A 22,193-nucleotide genomic window follows, 5' to 3' on the forward strand; every position below is an offset into this window, starting at 1 on the left:
TATATCCCTCTCCCTCTGTCACTCTGATTCTTGGCCTCTGTTGCTCTACAGAGGATTCTACACTTAGAAAAATTAGAAATTGCATCAGAGAATAAATATGTTTAACACGACTTTCGTTTCATCTAGTTCTAATTCCCAAATAGTTTTAGCTTTGGTACGACATTCTAATTCTAAAGTGGTTAGCCGTGCTTTTTAATGAAAGAAGTTGCTAAAAATGGATCAATAAGAACAAATTGTCTAATTTTGATTCGGTTTAATAAATTTTCACGAGCTCATTCGAAATCTTAAATTTTATCTTAAAGAAATAAAGCTTAAGATCTAAACCCTCAAAAGTTAAAAGAAAATGCTTTACTTTAGCCAGGTTTGAGAATCCTCCAAAAATTTACTGAATGTAGAGCTCTCAAAGTTAAATTTGAATGAATACTAAAAATCGTTATACAAAATCTATCTGATCTTTATAGAAATGTCATCCCGAACCTCATTCGAGACTCGGCATAATTATTTTTCTTATCTAGAAAAAGGAGAAAAAAATATAAGCATAGCAAAGAGTTCTCGAAAGTCAAAAATCATTTCAATTAATAACTGCGTTTTTTTACAGTGTATTTATAAAAAATATATATATACATATATGTATGTAGGGGTATATCTTTTTGAAATTGAGAGACGGACTTTGTTTTCGTTAAAAAAGAAAAAAAAAAAACAACAAAAAAGAAACCTGTGTCAAGAACTAACCTAGGTCTAGGAACTAGTTTCGAGTTAATGTTGTTGCTATTGCTGATGTTGTTATTGTTGTTGTTGTTGTTGTTGCACATGTTTATGGATTTTAAGATAAAAACTATTATGATTGGTGAAACGTGCAAAAGCAGCAACAGTAACAATAACAACAACAACAACAACAACAAAAGAAACAATCTTGACAGCTCTGAAGATGGAGTACATTTGCACTCCAGCACACGACCGCGACTCTTGAGCCATAGGTATACAATATATATATATATTCAAATATAAATCTACATATATATAAATCGAGATATATATGTAAGTACATACATACATATGTATGTACATATAAATATATGTATGTTTGGCCACAACGTGAAATTTATGCCCTGGCATAATTAACTTCAAACATGATCTCATAAATTCATGTCGCGTTCTTTTGGCCGCTCCACATGATATTGTTTATATTGTATTTGGCAGCGAGGAGGAGGAGAGAGAGAGAGAGGTGGTGAGCCTAGGGATTCGGGTCGGTGGTTGGGGACTGGGGACTTGAGGAGTTTGTCCAATAGGCCTAACCTGATGCTAAGATGTTGCTGAAGTGGAGCACAGGCAACTGGTATATAGGTACACACATACATACATATACATACATTTATATATATATGTATATGCATCTAGTTGATTCTCTGGGCCACGAATGCTCTGGAGCTTATGCGCTGGACTTTTGGACCAGCTCTTAAATGTCGCTACTCATTCGCTTCCTGTTTGGAAATTGAGTAGCATCGAGTTACCACTCTAGCACTTTCTACCACACACTTATACACATACATATGTATGTATACGACTTAAATCCTTTTTGACTTTAATGCAGGGATTAATGCCAAAGCGTACAGTTCATTAGTTACGTTTAGTGTTATATCAAGTGCATACATTTCGATTTATGGGGACATTTGTAAAATGATTAAGAATCTTTTTTTTTAAATTTGTTTTTTACTAAATCAACCCTAAGTCTCAGTTACTTACAAGTTAGTTGATTTTCTTACAGTTTTGTCTGAATTATAATTTAGGTTCAAAAATCTTCTCTTCTTCACTAATTTATAAAAGTTTTTTAGTTTTAGGGTAGGATTGTATAGAGATCATCTTCTTTTAAGCGGGTTCAGTCAAGTATTGATAGATATTCACTATGTAACCAATTTATATGCAATGGGTGCTTATATAATTCTCAAAATTTTATCTTCAACAGATCTATACAACATTTTTCAGGCGGAGAATCTTCTTTGCAACTCCTTTTTATCAAAAATTTATTTCTTTCATATATAAGTAACGCCCAAAACCCAAGAAAAGTATATGAATATCCTATAAATAAGATCAACACATTTTATTTGAAATAAGCTGTTAAAATATAATCAATTACACAATAAAACCAACAACACGAAATACAAAACACAAACAAAAAGTATAAATTGGCAAAGGAATACAGGTGATATATCAGATGGGGATATCAGGTTTCTATTTATTACCCTTATTAAAACCACAAAATGACACATTAATCAACTGTGACGACTAAGCTATACCCTACACACATACATTTCAAGAGCATTTGATATGTAAAAAGGAAGAGAAACCATTTAAAACGATTGCTTGAAAATAAACTTCAATTATGCTTAATTAAAATTTACAAATGGTTTTTAGTCTAATATTCCCGTTTTTTTATGTGTTGGTGTTTTTTTTTTTTTTTTTTTGCAGGGGTTGCAAAAATGAGTTTTATGTATAGCAATTATCTGCTCCAAGTTGTTGGTCTTGTCTTGTGCTTAGACGACTCTCATTTCAAGAGACTTAATTAATGCCTTGAAGACACTTTGTGGCAGTGGCAGCAGCGGCAGCAGCAATCAAGCGGAAAATGAAAATGAAAACGCAGAAAAAGAAAACTGAGGCAAAGTCAATGGTTGGTTGGGAGCATAAAATGCAACAACTTCCCGAATTTAAAAACGCATTATCAAAGGCACATAAATAAAGGTCGTTGGATTGTTGAATTGCTGTTGGTTTGTAGCTACTGCTTTTGCTGCTGCCTCTTGGCAATATGTATAGAGAAATCATTGAACAAAATCGACAGCAATAACAACAAGAAATTGTAGTAAAATTTATTGCACTTTTTCCGCTGTGATGGCGAACAATCCTTTGTTGTGCTCACAACAAATATACAACAACAACAAAAGTATATATGTATATATACCCATTGTCCGAATCCCAAAATGGTTGGGTTGCTGCTACTCCCCGAAAAAATCGACCGGACCGACCCGACCCAAGCAGCCAAACACTTTCAACTCCAATTCGAGAAATAATGAAAACTCTTTGAAATGATCAGCAGAGTGAGTGATAGAGTGAGATAGCAACAGCCAAGCCAAAGAGAAATAAAATACAACAACAACAAAAATTGTGGAGTGGTGGTGGGGGGGGAAACATTTTTCACGAATTAACGTGGCCAGTGAAGCTGAACAGCAAAGGTTTTTTGTTTATAATTGATTTCCTGCGATTGCAGTGCGCGACCGAATAAAACGAGAAAGCAAAGGCTTAAAACAAAAACCAACCAACACCAACAATAACAACAACAACAACCTGAACACCAAGTCCACCGTTGCACCGCTGCACCACTCCACCTCTCCACCACTCTATCCACTGCAATCCAAAATGGACTACCGTGCAAACCCATTTTGTAGTTAACAACAAAAAAAAAAGGAGAAAAAAACACACACACACACAATTTCTTAAACCAAAAATGATCGAAACATTAAAGTACCCTGTGGTCTGTAACTAACTTATTACTCAAGTCGAAAAAAAATAATTTCAGAACCTTAATGCGAAATAAAAACTCTATATATTAAAGTTTTGATCAAATCCAATTGTTGTTTGTCATCGAGCAATATTCGAAATGCCGCATAGACGAGACGCAAATTATCGAACATCCTTCTTTTGAAAGCAATTCCGACTACCCTTTGATTATTCTGTGGTTTGTGACTTGATTGCTTGTAGTTAACAACAAAGTCTATGAATAAAACAAATTGCGCTGCCACCTAGTAGTCGGTCGATGGTTGCACCAAAGCTTAAAAAATTAAGATGTCCTGTTTCTCTTCTTAAGAGTATGAATTTGCGTTTTAAAAGTTAAACCCCTTACACCCAACACATATCAGATGGACTTATATAGCCTTTTCCAATATTCTCTCTCTAAATTATACCTACAGGGTATAAAAAACAAAATAATATACAAAAAAATAAAGAAAAGAAAATGAAAATAAAAATAATGAAAAAAAAAGAGAAGAAAAATCGCACAAAATATTGTTGCAGCTAAAATAAAGATTGCCTGGGCCGATGCATACCAAAAAGAGAAAACCAACAACAACAGCAACAACAATGGCAATGGCAACAACAACAACAAATGGTGAAAATAAACTCGGCAAAAGTCACAAAACACACCAGCAAACAAATAAACAAACAAACAACAAAAAAAAGGTTAAAAATCAACCATCAACGTGAAGTACCCAAATGTAGTGGATGGCATAGGAGAATTGCAAATGCGCTTTTTACATCAAAGCGATTGTGGGCCAATATAAAGGTAGCACCTTTTTGGCAACGATTCTAATCTGTGTCGATAGAAAGATGAATCGAAAAATGTAACCTATCTGTTATCGATAACGAAACGATAGACTGCTATCGAAAGTAAAACAGCTCTAGTAGGCAATGACTTTACTGCTATTCATTTTCTATAAAAGCTGGAGTAGGACTAGAACTACATTCATTCAGTTGCTTACCTTCAACAAGCAAACATCTAATTTTATTTTCTCTTTTTTTTTAAATCCCACTTAAATGGATTTTAATCCTCAAACGTTTCCTTAAAGCGTTTTAGAGCAGAACCAAATAGCTGAAATAATGTTAAAACGTATAACCCTAGACTTTTTTCCTTAATTTTTTTGAAGCCCACTTAAATTATTAATTAAAACCCAATTTTAACTCAATATACAATTCCTTCGAGAGATGTGCTTTCTCCTTAGGATCCAGCACAACGCATAACAAAGATTTTTCCTTAATTTTGTTGAAACCCTGTTTAAATAAAATATTTTAAAAACCAAAATAAACTCAATACGCAACGTCTGGCGGAGATGTCCATTCTCGAAAACGTGTGCAAGTTCGCGCGAATCTCCAGTATAACGTTGAACAAAGATTTTTCCTTAATTTTGTTGAATCCCGTTTAAAGAAATTATGTTATAAACTCAATACGCAATTTCTGGGGGAGATGTGCATTCTCATTAGGATCCAGAACAACATATAACAAAGATTTTTCCTTAATTTTGTTGAATCCCGTTTAAATAAAATATTTTAAAAACCAAAATAAACTCAATACGCAACGTCTGGCGGAGATGTCCATTCTCGAAAACGTGTGCAAGTTCGCGAGAATCTCCAGTATAACGTATAACAAAGATTTTTCCTTAATTTTGTTGAATCCCGTTTAAAGAAATTATGTTAAAAACTCAATGCGCAATTTCTGGGGGAGATGTGCATTCTCTTCAGGATCCAGCACAACGTATAACAAAGATTTTTCCTTAATTTTGTTGAATCCCGTTTAAATAAAATATTTTAAAAACCAAAATAAACTCAATACGCAACGTCTGGCGGAGATGTCCATTCTCGAAAACGTGTGCAAGTTCGCGAGAATCTCCAGTATAACGTATAACAAAGATTTTTCCTTAATTTTGTTGAATCCCGTTTAAAGAAATTATGTTAAAAACTCAATACGCAATTTCTGGGGGAGATGTGCATTCTCATTAGGATCCAGCACAACGTATAACAAAGATTTTTCCTTAATTTTGTTGAATCCCGTTTAAATAAAATATTTTAAAAACCAAAATAAACTCAATACGCAACGTCTGGCGGAGATGTCCATTCTCGAAAACGTGTGCAAGTTCGCGAGAATCTCCAGTATAACGTATAACAAAGATTTTTCCTTAATTTTGTTGAATCCCGTTTAAAGAAATTATGTTAAAAACTCAATGCGCAATTTCTGGGGGAGATGTGCATTCTCTTCAGGATCCAGCACAACGTATAACAAAGATTTTTCCTTAATTTTGTTGAATCCCGTTTAAATAAAATATTTTAAAAACCAAAATAAACTCAATACGCAACGTCTGGCGGAGATGTCCATTCTCGAAAACGTGTGCAAGTTCGCGAGAATCTCCAGTATAACGTATAACAAAGATTTTTCCTTAATTTTGTTGAATCCCGTTTAAAGAAATTATGTTAAAAACTCAATACGCAATTTCTGGGGGAGATGTGCATTCTCATTAGGATCCAGCACAACGTATAACAAAGATTTTTCCTTAATTTTGTTGAATCCCGTTTAAATAAAATATTTTAAAAACCAAAATAAACTCAATACGCAACGTCTGGCGGAGATGTCCATTCTCGAAAACGTGTGCAAGTTCGCGAGAATCTCCAGTATAACGTATAACAAAGATTTTTCCTTAATTTTGTTGAATCCCGTTTAAAGAAATTATGTTAAAAACTCAATGCGCAATTTCTGGGGGAGATGTGCATTCTCTTCAGGATCCAGCACAACGTATAACAAAGATTTTTCCTTAATTTTGTTGAATCCCGTTTAAATAAAATATTTTAAAAACCAAAATAAACTCAATACGCAACGTCTGGCGGAGATGTCCATTCTCGAAAACGTGTGCAAGTTCGCGAGAATCTCCAGTATAACGTATAACAAAGATTTTTCCTTAATTTTGTTGAATCCCGTTTAAAGAAATTATGTTAAAAACTCAATACGCAATTTCTGGGGGAGATGTGCATTCTCATTAGGATCCAGCACAACGTATAACAAAGATTTTTCCTTAATTTTGTTGAATCCCCTTTAAATAAAATATTTTATTAACCAATATTAACTCAATGGGCAACTTCAATAGAATTTTGTGGAAGTTTTATCACTACTTTTGAATATACTCGCATGTTGACTCTACAAATGCTTCAACTAAACTCTGACCTTGTGTTAAAATTTTACCATATTGTTTCTTTTGAAACCCTTACACAAATCTTTAAGAAGTCAAAAACCCCTTTGCATCTCGACTGTAGCGCAATCCCAAAAGGTTAAAAATCAACTATAAAAGGAAAAGGGGAAGGAAAAAAACATGTTATAAAAAATTCAGAGTTTTGCGTTTAAAGTACGACCAAATTGCTAACGATTGTAATCTGTATCGATAGAAAGATGAATCGAAAAATGTAACCTATCTGTTATCGATAACGAAACGATAGACTGCTATCGAAAGTCAAACAGCTCTAGTAGGCAATGACTTTACAGCTTTCAACTTCTATAAAAGCTGGAATAGGACTAGACATACATTCATTCAGTTGCTTACCTTCAACAAGCAAACATCTAATTTTATTTTCTCTTTTTTTTTAAATCCCACTTAAATGGATTTTAATCCTCAAACGTTTCCTTAAAGCGTTTTAGAGCAGAACCAAATAGCTGAAATAATGTTAAAACGTATAACGCTAGACTTTTTTCCTTAATTTTTTTGAAGCCCACTTAAATTATTAATTAAAACCCAATTTTAACTCAATATACAATTCCTTCGAGAGATGTGCTTTCTCCTTAGGATCCAGCACAACGCATAACAAAGATTTTTCCTTAATTTTGTTGAAACCCTGTTTAAATAAAATATTTTAAAAACCAAAATAAACTCAATACGCAACGTCTGGCGGAGATGTCCATTCTCGAAAACGTGTGCAAGTTCGCGAGAATCTCCAGTATAACGTTTAACAAAGATTTTTCCTTAATTTTGTTGAATCCCGTTTAAAGAAATTATGTTAAAAACTCAATACGCAATTTCTGGGGAGATGTGCATTCTCATTAGGATCCAGAACAACGTATAACAAAGATTTTTCCTTAATTTTGTTGAAGCCCTGTTTAAATAAAATATTTAAAAAACCAAAATAAACTCAATACGCAACGTCTGGCGGAGATGTCCATTCTCGAAAACGTGTGCAAGTTCGCGAGAATCTCCAGTAAACCGTTTAACAAAAAATTTTCCTTAATTTTGTTGAATCCCGTTTAAAGAAATTATGTTAAAAACTCAATACGCAATTTCTGGGGGAGATGTGCATTCTCATTAGGATCCAGAACAACGTATAACAAAGATTTTTCCTTAATTTTGTTGAATCCCGTTTAAAGAAATTATGTTAAAAACTCAATACGCAATTTCTGGGGGAGATGTGCATTCTCATTAGGATCCAGAACAACGTATAACAAAGATTTTTCCTTAATTTTGTTGAAGCCCTGTTTAAATAAAATATTTTAAAAACCAAAATAAACTCAATACGCAACGTCTGGCGGAGATGTCCATTCTCGAAAACGTGTGCAAGTTCGCGAGAATCTCCAGTATAACGTTTAACAAAGATTTTTCCTTAATTTTGTTGAATCCCGTTTAAAGAAATTATGTTAAAAACTCAATACGCAATTTCTGGGGAGATGTGCATTCTCATTAGGATCCAGAACAACGTATAACAAAGATTTTTCCTTAATTTTGTTGAAGCCCTGTTTAAATAAAATATTTAAAAAACCAAAATAAACTCAATACGCAACGTCTGGCGGAGATGTCCATTCTCGAAAACGTGTGCAAGTTCGCGAGAATCTCCAGTAAACCGTTTAACAAAAAATTTTCCTTAATTTTGTTGAATCCCGTTTAAAGAAATTATGTTAAAAACTCAATACGCAATTTCTGGGGGAGATGTGCATTCTCATTAGGATCCAGAACAACGTATAACAAAGATTTTTCCTTAATTTTGTTGAATCCCGTTTAAAGAAATTATGTTAAAAACTCAATACGCAATTTCTGGGGGAGATGTGCATTCTCATCAGGATCCAGAACAACGTATAACAAAGATTTTTCCTTAATTTTGTTGAAGCCCTGTTTAAATAAAATATTTTAAAAACCAAAATAAACTCAATACGCAACGTCTGGCGGAGATGTCCATTCTCGAAAACGTGTGCAAGTTCACGAGAAGCTCCAGTATAACGTTTAACCAACCTTTTTTCCTTAATTTTTTTTGAATCCCGTTTAAATAAAATATTTTAAAAACCAAAATAAACTCAATACGCAACGTCTGGCGGAGATGTCCATTCTCAAAAACGTGTGCAAGTTCGCGAGAATCTCCAGTATAACGTTTAAGAAAGATTTTTCCTTAATTTTGTTGAATCCCCTTTAAATAAAATATTTTATTAACCAATATTAACTCAATGGGCAACTTCAATAGAATTTTGTGGAAGTTTTATCACTACTTTTGAATATACTCGCATGTTGACTCTACAAATGCTTCAACTAAACTCTGACCTTGTGTTAAAATTTTACCATATTGTTTCTTTTGAAACCCTTACACAAATCTTTAAGAAGTCAAAAACCCCTTTGCATCTCGACTGTAGCGCAATCCCAAAAGGTTAAAAATCAACTATAAAAGGAAAAGGGGAAGGAAAAAAACATGTTATAAAAAATTCAGAGTTTTGCGTTTAAAGTACGACCAAATTGCTAACGATTGTAATCTGTATCGATAGAAAGATGAATCGAAAAATGTAACCTATCTGTTATCGATAACGAAACGATAGACTGCTATCGAAAGTCAAACAGCTCTAGTAGGCAATGACTTTACAGCTTTCAACTTCTATAAAAGCTGGAATAGGACTAGACATACATTCATTCAGTTGCTTACCTTCAACAAGCAAACATCTAATTTTATTTTCTCTTTTTTTTTAAATCCCACTTAAATGGATTTTAATCCTCAAACGTTTCCTTAAAGCGTTTTAGAGCAGAACCAAATAGCTGAAATAATGTTAAAACGTATAACGCTAGACTTTTTTCCTTAATTTTTTTGAAGCCCACTTAAATTATTAATTAAAACCCAATTTTAACTCAATATACAATTCCTTCGAGAGATGTGCTTTCTCCTTAGGATCCAGCACAACGCATAACAAAGATTTTTCCTTAATTTTGTTGAAACCCTGTTTAAATAAAATATTTTAAAAACCAAAATAAACTCAATACGCAACGTCTGGCGGAGATGTCCATTCTCGAAAACGTGTGCAAGTTCGCGAGAATCTCCAGTATAACGTTGAACAAAGATTTTTCCTTAATTTTGTTGAATCCCGTTTAAAGAAATTATGTTAAAAACTCAATACGCAATTTCTGGGGGAGATGTGCATTCTCATTAGGATCCAGAACAACGTATAACAAAGATTTTTCCTTAATTTTGTTGAAGCCCTGTTTAAATAAAATATTTTAAAAACCAAAATAAACTCAATACGCAACGTCTGGCGGAGATGTCCATTCTCGAAAACGTGTGCAAGTTTGCGAGAATCTCCAGTATAACGTTTAACAAAGATTTTTCCTTAATTTTGTTGAATCCCGTTTAAAGAAATTATGTTAAAAACTCAATACGCAATTTCTGGGGGAGATGTGCATTCTCATTAGGATCCAGAACAACGTATAACAAAGATTTTTCCTTAATTTTGTTGAAGCCCTGTTTAAATAAAATATTTTAAAAACCAAAATAAACTCAATACGCAACGTCTGGCGGAGATGTCCATTCTCGAAAACGTGTGCAAGTTCGCGAGAATCTCCAGTATAACGTTTAACAAAGATTTTTCCTTAATTTTGTTGAATCCCGTTTAAAGAAATTATGTTAAAAACTCAATACGCAATTTCTGGGGGAGATGTGCATTCTCATTAGGATCCAGAACAACGTATAACAAAGATTTTTCCTTAATTTTGTTGAAGCCCTGTTTAAATAAAATATTTTAAAAACCAAAATAAACTCAATACGCAACGTCTGGCGGAGATGTCCATTCTCGAAAACGTGTGCAAGTTCGCGAGAATCTCCAGTATAACGTTTAACAAAGATTTTTCCTTAATTTTGTTGAATCCTGTTTAAAGAAATTATGTTAAAAACTCAATACGCAATTTCTGGGGAGATGTGCATTCTCATTAGGATCCAGAACAACGTATAACAAAGATTTTTCCTTAATTTTGTTGAAGCCCTGTTTAAATAAAATATTTTAAAAACCAAAATAAACTCAATACGCAACGTCTGGCGGAGATGTCCATTCTCGAAAACGTGTGCAAGTTCGCGAGAATCTCCAGTATAACGTTTAACAAAGATTTTTCCTTAATTTTGTTGAATCCCGTTTAAAGAAATTATGTTAAAAACTCAATATGCAATTTCTGGGGGAGATGTGCATTCTTATTAGGATCCAGAACAACGTATAACAAAGATTTTTCCTTAATTTTGTTGAAGCCCTGTTTAAATAAAATATTTTAAAAACCAAAATAAACTCAATACGCAACGTCTGGCGGAGATGTCCATTCTCGAAAACGTGTGCAAGTTCACGAGAAGCTCCAGTATAACGTTTAAGAAAGATTTTTCCTTAATTTTGTTGAATCCCCTTTAAATAAAATATTTTATTAACCAATATTAACTCAATGGGCAACTTCAATAGAATTTTGTGGAAGTTTTATCACTACTTTTGAATATACTCGCATGTTGACTCTACAAATGCTTCAACTAAACTCTGACCTTGTGTTAAAATTTTACCATATTGTTTCTTTTGAAACCCTTACACAAATCTTTAAGAAGTCAAAAACCCCTTTGCATCTCGACTGTAGCGCAATCCCAAAAGGTTAAAAATCAACTATAAAAGGAAAAGGGGAAGGAAAAAAACATGTTATAAAAAATTCAGAGTTTTGCGTTTAAAGTACGACCAAATTGCTAACGATTGTAATCTGTATCGATAGAAAGATGAATCGAAAAATGTAACCTATCTGTTATCGATAACGAAACGATAGACTGCTATCGAAAGTCAAACAGCTCTAGTAGGCAATGACTTTACAGCTTTCAACTTCTATAAAAGCTGGAATAGGACTAGACATACATTCATTCAGTTGCTTACCTTCAACAAGCAAACATCTAATTTTATTTTCTCTTTTTTTTTAAATCCCACTTAAATGGATTTTAATCCTCAAACGTTTCCTTAAAGCGTTTTAGAGCAGAACCAAATAGCTGAAATAATGTTAAAACGTATAACGCTAGACTTTTTTCCTTAATTTTTTTGAAGCCCACTTAAATTATTAATTAAAACCCAATTTTAACTCAATATACAATTCCTTCGAGAGATGTGCTTTCTCCTTAGGATCCAGCACAACGCATAACAAAGATTTTTCCTTAATTTTGTTGAAACCCTGTTTAAATAAAATATTTTAAAAACCAAAATAAACTCAATACGCAACGTCTGGCGGAGATGTCCATTCTCGAAAACGTGTGCAAGTTCGCGAGAATCTCCAGTATAACGTTGAACAAAGATTTTTCCTTAATTTTGTTGAATCCCGTTTAAAGAAATTATGTTAAAAACTCAATACGCAATTTCTGGGGGAGATGTGCATTCTCATTAGGATCCAGAACAACGTATAACAAAGATTTTTCCTTAATTTTGTTGAAGCCCTGTTTAAATAAAATATTTTAAAAACCAAAATAAACTCAATACGCAACGTCTGGCGGAGATGTCCATTCTCGAAAACGTGTGCAAGTTTGCGAGAATCTCCAGTATAACGTTTAACAAAGATTTTTCCTTAATTTTGTTGAATCCCGTTTAAAGAAATTATGTTAAAAACTCAATACGCAATTTCTGGGGGAGATGTGCATTCTCATTAGGATCCAGAACAACGTATAACAAAGATTTTTCCTTAATTTTGTTGAAGCCCTGTTTAAATAAAATATTTTAAAAACCAAAATAAACTCAATACGCAACGTCTGGCGGAGATGTCCATTCTCGAAAACGTGTGCAAGTTCGCGAGAATCTCCAGTATAACGTTTAACAAAGATTTTTCCTTAATTTTGTTGAATCCCGTTTAAAGAAATTATGTTAAAAACTCAATACGCAATTTCTGGGGGAGATGTGCATTCTCATTAGGATCCAGAACAACGTATAACAAAGATTTTTCCTTAATTTTGTTGAAGCCCTGTTTAAATAAAATATTTTAAAAACCAAAATAAACTCAATACGCAACGTCTGGCGGAGATGTCCATTCTCGAAAACGTGTGCAAGTTCGCGAGAATCTCCAGTATAACGTTTAACAAAGATTTTTCCTTAATTTTGTTGAATCCTGTTTAAAGAAATTATGTTAAAAACTCAATACGCAATTTCTGGGGAGATGTGCATTCTCATTAGGATCCAGAACAACGTATAACAAAGATTTTTCCTTAATTTTGTTGAAGCCCTGTTTAAATAAAATATTTTAAAAACCAAAATAAACTCAATACGCAACGTCTGGCGGAGATGTCCATTCTCGAAAACGTGTGCAAGTTCGCGAGAATCTCCAGTATAACGTTTAACAAAGATTTTTCCTTAATTTTGTTGAATCCCGTTTAAAGAAATTATGTTAAAAACTCAATATGCAATTTCTGGGGGAGATGTGCATTCTTATTAGGATCCAGAACAACGTATAACAAAGATTTTTCCTTAATTTTGTTGAAGCCCTGTTTAAATAAAATATTTTAAAAACCAAAATAAACTCAATACGCAACGTCTGGCGGAGATGTCCATTCTCGAAAACGTGTGCAAGTTCACGAGAAGCTCCAGTATAACGTTTAAGAAAGATTTTTCCTTAATTTTGTTGAATCCCCTTTAAATAAAATATTTTATTAACCAATATTAACTCAATGGGCAACTTCAATAGAATTTTGTGGAAGTTTTATCACTACTTTTGAATATACTCGCATGTTGACTCTACAAATGCTTCAACTAAACTCTGACCTTGTGTTAAAATTTTACCATATTGTTTCTTTTGAAACCCTTACACAAATCTTTAAGAAGTCAAAAACCCCTTTGCATCTCGACTGTAGCGCAATCCCAAAAGGTTAAAAATCAACTATAAAAGGAAAAGGGGAAGGAAAAAAACATGTTATAAAAAATTCAGAGTTTTGCGTTTAAAGTACGACCAAATTGCTAACGATTGTAATCTGTATCGATAGAAAGATGAATCGAAAAATGTAACCTATCTGTTATCGATAACGAAACGATAGACTGCTATCGAAAGTCAAACAGCTCTAGTAGGCAATGACTTTACAGCTTTCAACTTCTATAAAAGCTGGAATAGGACTAGACATACATTCATTCAGTTGCTTACCTTCAACAAGCAAACATCTAATTTTATTTTCTCTTTTTTTTTAAATCCCACTTAAATGGATTTTAATCCTCAAACGTTTCCTTAAAGCGTTTTAGAGCAGAACCAAATAGCTGAAATAATGTTAAAACGTATAACGCTAGACTTTTTTCCTTAATTTTTTTGAAGCCCACTTAAATTATTAATTAAAACCCAATTTTAACTCAATATACAATTCCTTCGAGAGATGTGCTTTCTCCTTAGGATCCAGCACAACGCATAACAAAGATTTTTCCTTAATTTTGTTGAAACCCTGTTTAAATAAAATATTTTAAAAACCAAAATAAACTCAATACGCAACGTCTGGCGGAGATGTCCATTCTCGAAAACGTGTGCAAGTTCGCGAGAATCTCCAGTATAACGTTGAACAAAGATTTTTCCTTAATTTTGTTGAATCCCGTTTAAAGAAATTATGTTAAAAACTCAATACGCAATTTCTGGGGGAGATGTGCATTCTCATTAGGATCCAGAACAACGTATAACAAAGATTTTTCCTTAATTTTGTTGAAGCCCTGTTTAAATAAAATATTTTAAAAACCAAAATAAACTCAATACGCAACGTCTGGCGGAGATGTCCATTCTCGAAAACGTGTGCAAGTTCGCGAGAATCTCCAGTATAACGTTGAACAAAGATTTTTCCTTAATTTTGTTGAATCCCGTTTAAAGAAATTATGTTAAAAACTCAATACGCAATTTCTGGGGGAGATGTGCATTCTCATTAGGATCCAGAACAACGTATAACAAAGATTTTTCCTTAATTTTGTTGAAGCCCTGTTTAAATAAAATATTTTAAAAACCAAAATAAACTCAATACGCAACGTCTGGCGGAGATGTCCATTCTCGAAAACGTGTGCAAGTTCGCGAGAATCTCCAGTATAACGTTTAACAAAGATTTTTCCTTAATTTTGTTGAATCCCGTTTAAAGAAATTATGTTAAAAACTCAATACGCAATTTCTGGGGGAGATGTGCATTCTCATTAGGATCCAGCACAACGTTTAACCAACCTTTTTCCTTAATTTTTTTTGAATCCCGTTTAAATAAAATATTTTAAAAACCAAAATAAACTCAATACGCAACGTCTGGCGGAGATGTCCATTCTCGAAAACGTGTGCAAATTCGCGAGAATCTCCAGCACAACGTATAACAAAGATTTTTCCTTAATTTTGTTGAAACCCTGTTTAAATAAAATATTTTAAAAACCAAAATAAACTCAATACGCAACGTCTGGCGGAGATGTCCATTCTCGAAAACGTGTGCAAGTTCGCGAGAATCTCCAGTACAATTTTTAACAAAGATTTTTCCTTAATTTTGTTGAAACCCTGTTTAAATAAAATATTTTATTAACCAATATTAACTCAATGGGCAACTTCAATAGAATTTTGTGGAAGTTTTATCACTACTTTTAAATATATACTCGCATGTTGACTCTACAAATGCTTCAACTAAACTCTGACCTTGTGTTTAAATTTGACCAAATTGTTTCTTTTAAAACCCTTACACAAATCTTTAAGAAGTCGAAAACCCCTTTGCATCTCGACTGTAGCGCAATCCCAAAAGGTTAAAAATCAACTATAAAAGGAAAAAAATGGGGGAAAAAACAAAAACGAAGAAAAAATAAAGTGTAGAAGAAAAAAAAAGTACGACCATCAACACGATCATCAACGAGAACCATAAATAAGACTTAAATGGCATGAAAAAAGGCAACACACAAGCAATAACAACAACAACAACAACTACAGTGACTGCAATCAAAACGCATGCTGTGGCCATTACAACAACGGCAACAGCAACAACAACAGCCACTGCAAACCTTAAGCCGAGTTTGTTGTTCAAGTCAACGTTAACCACAGTAAACGAAAAAGTATATATACACATATACATATCTCTACGGCAAATATCCACCTTAAAAGTAGACGTGAAATTACCTTGCACTTGTTAAGCATATGATCAGTGTGTTTTTTGTTTAGAAAAATTTACAAAATGTTGTTCCTTAAGTAATTAATAAAAGTCAATCTTCTGATTGAAAAAGACACACTTAAAAGGGTAATGTGATGTGCCAAAATCTTTTGTTTTATCAACAAAAGAACTAACCTTGTCAAGAACTAACCAATCGATTGCTGTTTCCTCTCAAGCTATTATATATTTCCTTTACTTCACATTAACTTGGCTCTAAAGTTAACTCAAACTCATTAACTAATAAATATTAAATTATTAACGACTAAGTCTATAGTTTGAGATCAAGAAAAGGAACCATGTACATGTACTTACATTCGTTGATCTAACAATAAGCTAGTCAAATTCCAAGATACCCAAACAATAGCAGGCCTATATATAGGGTATAATAAGAAGAAGAAAGAAAAAACAGCGAAAAAGAGGAAAAAAATCAACGTTATATCGACTATAAAAGCAACATCAGGCCGCACCTTCGAACCCACACACACACACACACACACTAATATCTATATATATGTGTGGTGTTTGTGGATATATACATACATACATGTATTATCTGCCTCATTTCTCGGATCTGTTGCTGTTGCTATTGCCATTGCCTCTTGCCGCAATCCAACGTGCCCGATCGCTCAAACCAAAATTAAAAAAGTTACAAAAAAGAAAAACTTAAAAAAAAACTTAAAGAAAAGTTTATCAACTTTACAACGAACTGTCTATATACTTTTTTCCCCAATAAAAGGAAGGTTAAACTAGTAGAACATATTCGTTTGAAAACCAAAAACATTGAAATCAACATTTTGCTTTCCCTTCTTTTTTGATTTAATATAAAAATTTGCTCAATTTCAAATTATGTAACTTCAAAACTAAACAATACTAAATATGTGTTAGCCACAAAAAAGAAAATAATAATCCTTTCATAGAAAAAGAGTATACACAAATAAACTATTAAACGAAAAGAAAAGCCAAGAGATTCAGCGTCTTATCATTGAGCCAATCTTAAAATGGCCAGCTTTTCCATCCAACCAAGTCAGCCCCCAGGTTAAATGCAGTCATGACGATAATAGCTTGATGGAAGGAAAGTTGATTCTCTTTTCTATTCTAAAAAACTTGGATTATGTTTTAAACAAAAAATTCCACTCGTCAAAATATGGTGCGCATCTCAAAAGAGCAAAAAAGAGCAAAAAAAAAAAAATAGAATAAAATAAAACATAACGAAATGTACAAGAAAAATGTGCAATAATTTGCTTAAAAAATTGTTCAACTCGGCGCCCCAGAATTCTTATAAATATTCATCTGTCTGCCAGACGAATTTTTTTCTTCGTTTTTTTTTTGACTTTGAATATTAAAATTTATAATACTGCCTCAGTTCTCTTTTAGTGTGTTAATTTATGCTAGCATAAAGAAAACTTGCAAAAATAATAATGAAACTTTAAGCAAGAAAAAAAAAACTAACCAAAACAAAAATATTGGAATATTTTAAAACAAATGTTGCCATACTCTTTCTTATTGAAATCGGAGTTGGGATGAAGGAGAGAGGAGATTTTAGTTATACCCACAATCTATAACTATTATTTTGAGTAAGAGAATAAATAGTTTTACAATAATTAGAAATTTTTGTAAATTTTCTAAATTCTAAATGTATATACTTTTTTTTTTAACCAACTGATATTATAATTTATATACCTAACTCGGCATAATGTGCTTTAATAAGTGTGTGTATTAAAAGTTCTAATTATTTAGAACTTTTAAGATAATTTCAAAATTGTTAAAAAAAATTGTTACTTTACTTTACTTTCTACTTGTAAGAGTTTTGATAATTACAATTTAGTTTTGATTTAATCATTTAAAGAGCATTTTTTAAACTCTTCCTCCTTGTATTGTTTTCTCTTTAAGTAATATTTAAGCCAATAATTTGAAAATCATTTGAAACAATATATATAGATAAGATGATGGAAGACTGAACAAAATTTAGTTTTTTTTTTTTGTAAGAGTATAAAAACCGGCCAAGATCAGTTAGACAATGCTTGTTTGTTAGCTTTGACTGGAAGATTGGTTATTTGTTTTTTTTTTTTCTGGCTTTTTGTAGACATAAATCTCAAGAGCAACAGACAGACGAATCAAAGAATGGAGGTCGCTGCTATTTAGAGCCCGAGGGGTTAGGAAGAAGGTAGAAGCTGTCGATGCCAGACACTGACAAATAAAAAATCCAATACACATACATATATGTATCTACATATAGACATATCGAACTAAGGTATATGACTTAAATTCTCACAACAAAATCTGCATATAGAAACGAAAAACTATGGAAAAGTTTAAGATTTAAATTGAATTTCTTTTGGGTTTTTGGCATTAGAACGTTTTAGTTTTTTGTTTTTTTTCGATGGTTTGTAATTACATACATATGTTCGTTTCATAAGTGCCAACTGAAGATCAGTTTAGTTTTGAATTTATTTTTTGTTTTTGTTTTCAGTTTTGTTTTGTTCTCGTTTTCTTATTTGTGCCTGTTTGTGACTGAAAAGGCACTTCTGGCTGTCGCTCATGTTTTTATGTGTTCATTTGTTTACCCGAGAAACCAGTATTCCCCTTCTTCAAGCAATCCGTCCGCCCTCCTGCCCCTCAGCCACCGTCGTCACGCCCACTCCACGTCTTGAGCAGGCTGAAGTTCTATCGTAATTGCGTATAACTTTAAGTACAATACATTAAAGTCTAATTGACAGACAGACTGGCAGCCCCCAAAGGCGGTAAAGAAAATGAGCCAAAAAGGAGACATACACACACACACTTGGGAGGGAGGTGGTGGTGGTGGTGGTGGCGATGGTGCTGATGGTGGTTGGAGGAGCAGGGAAAGAGATGAAGAAAATATGTGTTTTTGTGTTGGTGCGATTTATTATATAAGCGTGCGAAATTACGTAAGCCCAGACATCGGTCGAATGGAGTGGCATTAAGTAATTGTTTTGGATCACAGTTGTTGTTGTTGTATTTTTTTTTTTTTTTTTTTTTTGCTTGTGCCAGGAAATGTAATTCAAATAATTCAAAAAATAAAATTACATATTTTATTACCCATATCAAGAAACAAATAATTAGTAATGATTAATTTTACCTCAAACTAATTATGCCTTTAATGTATTTTCATTATGTTATCAGAGTTTCATTTATCAAAGTTTACATGGGTTAAGATAAGTATCTCTATTGTATCTATCAAATAACTTAAACAATACTTAATTTTGTATATATATTTTTATGACCTTGCAACGGGTTAGTTTATAATTAATTCCTGATAAGATTCCCATAAAATATATGTACCTTATTCATGGGCTAACTTATTTTACTTCATGATAGTACCACAAATCTTTATGAATCAGTCTTCTGATCGTAGAACTTGCCACATCATTTTAATGTGGATAGTTCTCAAATCCTTAGCCTCATACTAATCTGTCTAAGAACTGGAGTCAATATAATCGAGTCCGTTGGGATTAGTGTATCTTTCTCCTTCAGTTTGAGAGCGACTTATTGTTAGATAAATCTATGTATTTTTGTCTTAATGTGTATATGCAGGTGTGTTTCTGAAACACATACACATATATAAATGAATATATGTGTATTCATTGTTGTTTTTATAAAAACATTTTTTACACTTGCTTTAAACGATAAAAATTGAAATTTCAAGCAACTAATTTTCACTTTGATGCATCTGAAATCAAGCAGAAATGACTTTTAAAATGGCAATGACGACTAGTAGTTTATCTAGAAATTTATTGTTAAAGCATATTGTTGTTTTCAATTCTCATTTTCCGGAGGCAACAGATATAATTGGTAAATTCCGATCTAAAGTTAGGCAAGAAAAGAAAAATTGGCAAAGAATTGGAAATTAAAGAATCGAAAATTAAGGCACTTTTACTTTTTTGTAATAGCTAAACAATTAGAATAGACAAGGCTAAAAAAACCTTAAAATATCTTAAAAAACTTACATAAGGTAGGGACAGTATTCCACTTGTATTACGATTTCGAACAACTTTTGATACACTACACATTTAAGCCAGCATAACTGTAACCAATAAGTTAAATTTGTTATTTGGAGATCTAAAAAACACTTACAATAGTTAGTTCATATAGCGACAATGACTCCTCATGTAGTCCTCTTAGCATGTGGTCTATGGATTATATCCGTCATGGCCACAGATCATTGGAGAGTAGGACTATATGGCAGTATACACTATCATCCCAAAGAGTTGACGGCCCATGAAGTGAAACATTTTGCCCAGCTAACAGATGTAAATCATTTGCAGGAGGCAGTCCAAAGGATTGCCAGAAAACGTAATGTAAATGGCATCGGACACAAGTACATAAGAAGATATATCAAGCAAAGTTTAAAAAAATTGGACTGGCTTGTGCAAGAGGATACATTTGTGACGGATAATCCTGGGGTGGGTAAAGTGAGATTACATAATATCGTTGCCAAGCTAACACCCTACGCCAATCGTTATTTAATGCTGGGATGTCATTATGATGGAAACGGCTATAAAAAGTCAACAGGTTCGGCCATATCATGTGCCATGCTCTTAAATATTGCCCATGTGCTGCAGAAAGAATTCAAAAAAATTCATCCAAGACCCTGGGATATTAGTTTAATGTTGGTCTTTTTTGATGGCAAAGAGGCCATTGGAAGCCAGAATAATATTCTACAAGGATCTTATCATTTGGTCAGGCGATGGGCCAGGAATGGTTTCTTAGATAACATTGATTTGTTTGTGCCAATCGATTTGCTTGTGACTGATGAAGATATACATTTCCCCCATATGATACGTTCAACAGTCATTTGGTATTTACGTCTAAGACAATTGGAGAATTTACTTTATCACAAGAGGACAAAGTATTTTCAAGCTATAACCGTGGACTTACCAGAAAGAAATGATCATATGCCTTTTCATGCGGTTCACGTTCCAGTGTTGCCATTAATCACAATACCAAAACCGCTAAGTATGAGGAAAATATCTAAAAAGGTTGACTATACGGCCATTGAGCAGGTGTCCGTAGTTTTGCGATTGTTTGTCCTTGAATATTTGCAAATCAGCAGCAAACAAAAGTCAGGAGTGAACGATGGACAAGTTGTTTTATATCCTTGTCTCAGTTTGATTCTAACTCTACTGGCTGCTACTAGCCTCTGGCTTGCCTAAGCTAACTCAAATTTCACTGAACTAAACCATCTACCACCGGAGAGCTTCTCATATTCCAGCACATCCCAGCACATCCCAGGCCAGGGCAGGCGAACCACCATCGTCATCATCATCATCACCAACACCGGAAAAAAAGGACCTCAGGCCACACCTCAGATGAAATTTATGTGCACAAAAGTTAATTAAACTTGAGCGTATAATAAAAGCAAAAAAGGCCGAGGGAAATAATAATAAAACACAGAAAAGTGTACATCGGCATTAGCATATCGCCGACAGCATCCGTCGCGAAAAACGGGCGCAGAAAAAAAAAAAGAAAAAACAAAAAAAAAAAAAAAGGGTTACTGAATTTTGAAAAGTTAATCGCCAAGCCTCCCCGCCCCGCCCCACCGCGTTAACTCTACCCTGTTGGAGTTCTGTCGGCCTGTTGCCAACCTGATGTTACTGCTGCATCTCAACTGTTGTGTGGGCCAAAGAGGTGAGGTGGGGCTGGGCGAAGAGGGTTTTTGGTTTGCGTTTTTCCTTTTTCTATTTTGTTTTCGGTGTTGTTATTGCTGCCTGGTTTCAGTTTGTTGTACTTTTTTGTGTTTTTTGTGTCTTTTTGGGTGACAATGACTACGTTGACATTCCCCAAAGTTCTCACACGAATTTTATCTGCTGCGGACTGTAATAAAAATGCGGACAATAATTAAAACAGACTATGACAGCAAATAGAAGCAAAACCACTCACTCACTGGGCAATCGCACTCGACAAAATCATTTACATTGACCAAAGGACCTGGAGCAAAAGCATCTATATTCAAAAGTATTCAAAGGTAGCTAAAGAGTTTATATACGTCGAACTGACATCACTTATACTTGAAAAGAAAATTCTCATATCCTTTTTAGAATGTGTTTCAAAAGATATCTGATCATATTAGGCTGACATTCAATTTGCTTATTCGTATATATTCATAGTAAATCTTCTAGTATTTATTAATCTCTTGCATAATGAAAAGTTAGGCACATTAACAGTAAAATGCCGCTTTTAGATAAGATTGTACTAGAAAGATGTCAAAATTTTAGCAGCATTTCTAAATTTTCTGAAAA

The 22,193-nt window shown here is 33.3% G+C and overlaps 1 protein-coding gene across 1 annotated transcript; it reads left to right on the forward strand.

The window, feature by feature from the left end:
* The first annotated feature begins 20,038 nt into the window (after positions 1 to 20,038).
* Positions 20,039 to 21,385, forward strand: LOC111519751 (glutaminyl-peptide cyclotransferase). The gene has a single exon (XM_023181612.2). The coding sequence runs from the start codon at positions 20,052 to 20,054 to the stop codon at positions 21,105 to 21,107; it is 1,056 nt and encodes a 351-aa protein (XP_023037380.2). The 5' UTR covers positions 20,039 to 20,051; the 3' UTR covers positions 21,108 to 21,385.
* The last annotated feature ends 808 nt before the right edge of the window (positions 21,386 to 22,193 follow it).

The sequence above is a fragment of the Drosophila willistoni genome (genome assembly GCF_018902025.1).
Source record: "Drosophila willistoni isolate 14030-0811.24 chromosome XR unlocalized genomic scaffold, UCI_dwil_1.1 Seg144, whole genome shotgun sequence".
Taxonomy (NCBI): Eukaryota; Metazoa; Arthropoda; class Insecta; order Diptera; family Drosophilidae; genus Drosophila; species Drosophila willistoni.

Excerpts from the sequence above, each read along its gene's own strand:
- LOC111519751 (XM_023181612.2), top strand. The coding sequence starts at position 20,052 with ATGACTCCTCATGTAGTCCTCTTAGCATGTGGTCTATGGATTATATCC.